Below are 7,464 nucleotides of genomic sequence, written 5' to 3'. Positions count from 1 at the left end.
TATATATATATATATATACAGGGTGGTCTATTTTAATCTGTCTATTTTAATCTGTCCACTAAAATAGAATATCTCAAATTACTTAAGTTTAAGAAAAGAATATTTTAGACAAAAATTGCTCAGTTATTATGGGAAAAGAAGACAATGACCTAAAATACATGGACAGTTTTCCAAATCAAAATATATGGAGTAGTTTTCTGTTTTCTTTGGGATGCTTTAACATGAGTTTCGGTCTCATGATGAGGTGCAATAAAAAATGTATTTAAAATAGCATAAAATGAAAAAGAAATTTTAAAAATTCAAGGTGACTTCAAGCTGAATTCGAGGACAGTGTGTCAAAGTCAACCAAGATTATCATCTTCTCTTCGTCTCAAACTTAATTTTTTTAAGTAGATTGATTAAACGTCGACATGTAAACTTCAAGAAAAAAAAAGTTTATTGAAAAGATCTTGAAGTCAGCTATATGAACCTGAAATAAAAAATAGGGATTATAATTTAACAAATTTGAAATGTCCTTGATCTTAAATTCTCTTAATATAAAAGTTAACATTTTTTTTCCCCATAACTAAGCAATTTTTGCCTTAAACTCTTAAAGATTTTAAGATATTCTAATGTGGACTGATTAAAATGAATCACACAGTATATACATCATAACACATACAATACTCTTTCATAAACAATCTCGTAGGCTAAATCAAGAGTAATCTGATAACAAATCGCTGTAGATTAAAACGGAATTATTGCTATATAAGATACTCTTTGTGATACTTAACATCAAAATCGGTATACAAAGATATTAATCATGAAATATAGCTTTTGTTGAATTGTTTTGACAAATCTCTCCCGAAGAAAGAAATTCAGAAGGAATATTCCATTCGGCGCGACTCTGTCATAAGAGTTAATGCGACATCCTAACCTCAAAATCATTTATTAAAAATTATTGTTTACTTTATCGCGTGACGCGGACAGCTGAACTTAAAAAATCATCGAAAAAACTTTGTGCGTTCTTGCTGTCACTCGAGAGATATTCGCGTCACGAACAGAAGTACCATCGCTTCGATCTTCAGTGTTTCCGCTTGAAATATTTTTCGTTCCTTACCGTTTTGTGACCGGGAGCTCTCATAGATACGGCCAGGTAGTTGAATTGTTTATCGACGAAACAATGTCATGCACATGCATCGCATTGCATGCCGTTGCGCGATAATGAGGAAACCATTCGGTTGCACCACCGTATCGAATCACCAAGTATAAACAAGAGAGCACAAAGTGATGTTTAGTCACGCCTGAAGTTGGGCATTTCGGAGTCGCCGCTAAGCTGTGTTGTCAAACGTATACAACTTCATGCGATTGCATTTACTCCTTATGATTGAACTTTGTTGCACTTTTTATCTTTTTTCTTTCTTTTTTCAATGTTCGATCTTGTTTTAAATACAGAAAGTATAATATAATTCAATTGTAAATAATGGATAAAAAAATTAATATTTTTCATTTAATGATACAAGTCGACACAAACATCGTTTCATCTTTTTTTATATTCCATGAATGAAAGATAGAACGATACTTGTGTCAAATGGAAACACTCAATAATTAGAAGTATGTATGTGTAATCTTTCCTCAGTTCAGAGAATTTTCAAATGTTCGAATATTACAAGGGCAAGAAGTCATATGGTAAAGAAAATAACATATTCTGATTGTTTCCAAATTCAAAATCAATTTTATCATAAAAAGATATAGATATATCATAAAAAGATAATAAATATATATTATTAGAAATTATTAGAATACTATATTTTATCAAGAATTTGGCATTTGCACATTTAAAATTTTTAAAAAATTGTTAAATATATTACAATAAAACTTATTATAAAATACATTAAGTTTTTCAACTGAATAAACAGATACATTAATATATATAAAACTTTTAATTATTTATATTTATGAGCTAAAATATTCTAAATGTATATAAAAAACAATAATAATCTAATTTTTTCAGATTAATAAGCAGATATTTGGTATTTGTGTAGGTACAAATATTTTTAGATTAAATTATATAGTAATAATATATGTCATATATTAAATCTTAAATGCATGTTACATACTTAACATAAAAGACTATACAATAATGATCAATATAAGTTTTAAAAAATATAGTTATGATATACTCTAACAAAATTTTTTTTTAATTAGTTTGCTTTTTCTTATTCCGAAAAGTTAAGTTTTAATGCCCAAATTTGATTACTAGATCATATTTCAATAACTTCTGAATGTTCGTTGTCACTAAATATTTACGTGTTATATCTTAATGTTTTTATCTATAGAAATTAATTTTAATAAAAAATATGGGAATATTTACACTATTATAAAATTTCGTATTTATATTATATAAATGTTATTTGAATGTTCTATTAATTTAATCAAGGATGATAGTTCGTAAGGAATCTTCAGGAAAAGTTTCCATTTCGGCAATGGTGCCAAAGTTGAAGGGGACTGCTAATCCACCATCCAGAACCAAACCCGCATCGAAGCACTGTGATTTTACAATGGCCTTTCTACAGAAACCACGAGTGTAAACATCTTTCGGAACGGGTATTGAATTGGTCATTATCATATCTCTTATGGAATAACACAGTTTGGAATCCCCTGTAAACAAAAATAGCATCATATCGATATCGTATTTTTTTTATATTCACGTATCGCACATACTGACCTGCGTCAAACTGTAAGCTGCTATTGAACGTTGAACAAATCATATCAATTTCTTTATTAGTGAATGGCCGTTTAATGCCTAAGAGATTTAATATTTCCCGTACGGTTTGATGATTTAAACTATGTATAGATTTATACCAAGATGTTGATCCTGTTCCAGTGCTCACGCACAAACCGGAGCCTTTTATTTTGCGATACTCTCGCTCTTCATCGAACTTTATAAGTAAGGAACTCGTCCGTGCCGATAATGTTTCACCCATGAAAACCTAGCGACAAAAACCAAGCCTGAGATATGTATAAAAGAACAAGTCATCCAATTTCTAATATTTGTACATGCATCGAGGAGCATTAACAAACTCACTTCGTTAAGTGCTAACCAAGGTAGACGCCTTTCTTTTGGTAAATGATGCTTGCTTTCAAACTTTTCATTCGTATAAAACCTACAAAATACATAATAAAAAAATTAAATAATCGGGGTTGCAGTAAAGAAACAGAAATGATAGACATAAGTTTAAAAATCAACTATTATGATTTAATAAATATAAATTAGTTATAATAATTTATAATATTAATATAACGTACCTATCAATGCCAACGATGTGTCCTTTCTCGTGCATATGAAAGGGAACTTGCCATATGTCTTCTCCCTTTAAAGTAATCCGAATTCGTCTTCGCATGAGTATACTGTAGTGTCCTGCTCTTAGCATTTCGAAAATTTTTGTTATGTTTTTCGTATATTTCGCTGATAATAGAAGATAGCCTTCCGACTTTTCAGGATAGGAATTAATACCTATTATAGGTTTTTTATTGTTAAATATTAAATTCGAGGCTAAGAGAAACGTTCCGTCACCGCCAATTGGTAGCACCAAGTCCGCCCATGTAAAAAGCGAATGATTTAAACTTGTTCTAAAAAATACAATAAATCTTTATTTCATGATAATCTTTATTTCGTGATAAACATTTAATGACTAATATTTTAATTTTGACATACGAAATTGGATTTGTTTATTGAATTTATTAACGTTAGTACACATGTGACGATTACATTGTCGCTACACTACTATTCTAGTTGTAGATATAGAATATTATAACAGGTTCTCTAAAAGAGAGCTTAAACATTAATACAAAATAATAGTAACAAAAAATAGTGAATTGAGAATCAATGTGATTGGACATGTACGTAAATTTATTTAATAAACAGAATATGTCGTACAATTGGAAAGATTAAATTTTCCACTTCATCTTCCTATAAAATATCCTACTCTAAACACATGATTTTTTTCCATAAATTTAAGAAATTAAGAAATGTGGATTTTGCTATTTTCCAATTATACTTTTTTTAATTATAATTTTTTTACTAAAAAGATTTGAACTCACCTATCTACTACCTTGTATTCCACATTCATCTTTTGCAAAAGGTGAATGACTTGATTTTCTACATCTTTGGTAGCCAAGTGATTGGCGAGCATATTATCATAATCTGTACCTTTTTCTATCAATTTTATCTTCAGCTGGACCTCGCTGAGCTCAGGATCTTGTAATCTTTCGAAATAGTATCGGGACAATTTTGCCACGATAAGTACCTTCTTAGGCACAAAACTAGATTCATTTCGAAAGAAAAAGCGCAGAGTTCTGTGTACATGAATAGGAGAATGTAAAAGCTGCAGCGTTCCTAAAAATTATGTATAATCAGATACCAATTATTAATTTATTAATTTCATGTATTCTCATGTTTTTTATTCATAATAGAATGAAACAGGTAAAGGCTGTTTCTGAAATATATTTTTATCAATTATATTTATATTTTTAATCGATTATAATTTAATTAATTACAAATGTACTAATTAATGAAACTTTGAAATTTTGAAACTTGAATTGAACTTTTCAGTTCATATATTCACAGTTTTCCTTTAAAATCATCAATATAATATGTAAAGTTAAATTAATCATTTGATAAAAGCATCATGTGTATAGTTTAATTTACATAAATAAATTAAATTAATAATTCACATTAATGAATGTATAACTGTTTGTTTTATTTTACAAATATATAAAAATGTAAAAAAATACTAAGACCAGTTTTCAAAATATATGATTATCTAAAGGTTAAAGGTTACCAACAGATTCATCAACAAAATTAATTTATGAATTTCTTGACTATCTTTAATCTTTAGGTAACCATATATTGTGAAATCAGGCCTATGGGCCGGTTATTCCACCTTTTTTTTGATAAATTTTGTGAAGTAAATTTGGCAATCCGCACATGTGATTGGATAATCTGCTATTTACCCAACAGATAAAATTTACCAAAAGGTGGAACAAAACATGTTTTTCGGTCCTAAAACATATTTTTAAAGATATACATATTTCAAAATAAATGTATTATATTTGTGATGACTATATGTCCTTTATTTTAGGTAGCTATCTTTTAGATTTATTTGTTTCTTCAAAACTCATTTTCCTTTATTTGCCCTTTATTGTTAAATATTGTCCTTTACTATCCTTTATGGTTTGAAAACATATAGGAAAACAAAGCCTAAAATTTTCAAGTTGTCTTTTATTTTCTTTAAGAAAATATGGTTACCATAATTATATTAAATATACATATGATAATGTTTTTACAATTGTCTTTGATTTAATATGAATTGCTTCATCATGCGATAAAAACAGTAAGTCTGTTTGCATTGTTTTTTTTTTGTATTTAATATCTTTGCTTTCTTTTTTTTCAATGTCTGAATATATATAATTTATCTCATTTTAAGTGCAAACATTTTTCGTGAATTTCAAGTAACGCAAACAGATTTAAGAATCGAGGACTGTCATTAAAATGTCATAAGAATGTATTCTTTCTTCCATTATATGTGTTATAATAAATAGCATTTAAATGTTCAGGACGTAAGTACTAAATATTCTTTATAAATGATTATTTTTTTTCGGAAAGGTTATGTCGATATTATTATCATAATATCATGAGCGTGCAAAAATCATCGAGTACTTTTCATTTAGTGACACAGGTCAACACAAATATCATCCTATCTTTCGTGATATTCGGTGAGTAACAAAGATAGAACGACTCGATAGCGAACTCGTGTTACGAAATAGAAAGCACATATTATGTTGTGTGAAATAAACGATGACATTAGGCTGCACTTTCCGCACTTGAAATGAGATAGTACATTTAAGTTTGTATACATTTCAGTTTTGCTGCTAGCAGAAAAAGAGGACAAAAACGAGATATTAAAAAGTTCAGCAGAAAAATTCGATTTGCGATGCTTGTCCCAAATTTTCCAATCTCTATTCTTCTAATTGTATCTCTTGTCACTATCTCAATGTATAACTGAGTGCGACAAATGAAATACAATAAAATTGCACGAGGAATCATTTAGCGAATACTTGATTGGCACATGTGATTGGCATCTGTGAATTATCATACTCACTAGCAATTCCACAAAGATAGTTGAAAACCGTCATCGCATGATGAGCGAAATGTTCACGAGCAATACCGAGTCGTCTCGAATGATGAGCGGCTCCGTGGGGCAATTGATTAATGGATGCGTAACCGATCCCCTCTCGCCGGCACGAGCCATGCGGCGATCGAATACCGTACCTTGTTACTTGCGTACATCTGCACACGTAATTCACTGTCGCGAACGAAAGTCGAAATCGAGCGTCTAGACCTCGATGTCCTTGTCGCCGTTTTGGCGATTTGCTTGCATTTGCCCGGTTGTCGTTGCATAATCCACTCTGAAGTTAGCTTCGCTGCATGATCGGCATCACGATCGATGATCAGCATTACGCGCCGCGGCAAATTCGAATTTTGCACGCGTGCAAAATCTCGCACGGTGAAAAAACTCGCGAGAATGTACATGTATATATGAATATATGCGGATGTGTACATTATACTTATTGCACATAATCAATTATCGACATTTTGCATTACCAAGAAAAAATGATCAAAGAAATGTTTTCAGTAATAGATAGAATTAAAATTTAAAAGTAAAATTCAAAAAATTTTTTTGAATGTAGAATTCCATGAAAATCCTTAATTTTTTTTCATGAATAAAAAAAGAAATTCTTTAAAAGTTTCCGATTTTCCAGATTTTCTTCAGGTAGTAAACATTCTGTATATAATATTGTTACTAATATATTAGTGTCTTCTGAATTTGCATATACATATATAATAATTTATTAGGAATCAAGTAAATCTAGAAAAATAAGATATTACAATAATTTTATATCATTTTTGGAAAACCGTTAATTTCTTTTCGACATGATTTTAATTTATAGACGAAAATATCTAAAGATGTAAATTAAGAAAGTTTAATAAAATTTTTACCAATATTCAGATCAATATAAGAATATATCTATAAGATTTGCAAAAGCATTCTGATAAAATTTTTTTTTATGAGAAGAGGTTCAGCTTATTCTTGTATATTTTAATTTTTACATGCCAGGAGTTCTTAACTGTTCATCAAGAATTTTATTGAAGTTGTCAGAAAAGAAAAAGTCGCACTATATAGATACACGCTTCGCTTACACTTTATTAATTCATTTGCAATACATTAATTAAGTCTGTTTAAATAGCATCGAGGCTACCTAACGTATGCCTTCGTGTATACGATAGACAAACAATCACCTAACTTAAACATCGCGCTCTCTTTCTTTTTTATTTTCATACACACATGCATTCTCATTTACCTTTCTCTCTATTTCTTTCATTCTTGTGCTCACTCTCCTTCCATACAATTCCTTCGTTTC

The 7,464-nt window shown here is 29.5% G+C and overlaps 2 protein-coding genes across 2 annotated transcripts in view; both read right to left on the bottom strand.

The window, feature by feature from the left end:
- LOC108688805 (steroidogenic acute regulatory protein-like) overlaps positions 1 to 1,288 on the bottom strand; it is a 5,823-nt gene extending 4,535 nt beyond the window's left edge. The window contains exon 1 of the mRNA XM_018195225.1: positions 1,100 to 1,288. The gene's annotated coding sequence lies outside the window, so the exon portion shown is untranslated. The remainder of the gene's footprint in view (positions 1 to 1,099) is intronic.
- Positions 1,289 to 2,403: 1,115 nt separating this feature from the next.
- Positions 2,404 to 6,434, bottom strand: LOC108688801 (NAD kinase 2, mitochondrial). Its single transcript, XM_018195221.1, has 6 exons — positions 6,144 to 6,434; positions 4,084 to 4,378; positions 3,289 to 3,612; positions 3,068 to 3,146; positions 2,708 to 2,972; positions 2,404 to 2,640 (listed from the first exon to the last, which is right to left on the bottom strand). Exons 1-6 carry the CDS (start codon positions 6,175 to 6,177, stop codon positions 2,411 to 2,413), a joined length of 1,227 nt encoding a protein of 408 aa, XP_018050710.1. The 5' UTR covers positions 6,178 to 6,434; the 3' UTR covers positions 2,404 to 2,410.
- Between the last annotated feature and the right edge of the window lie 1,030 nt (positions 6,435 to 7,464).

This window comes from Atta colombica, unplaced genomic scaffold, assembly GCF_001594045.1.
Source record: "Atta colombica isolate Treedump-2 unplaced genomic scaffold, Acol1.0 scaffold239, whole genome shotgun sequence".
Classification (NCBI taxonomy): Eukaryota; Metazoa; Arthropoda; class Insecta; order Hymenoptera; family Formicidae; genus Atta; species Atta colombica.
This window is presented reverse-complemented; position numbering and strand designations above follow the sequence as displayed.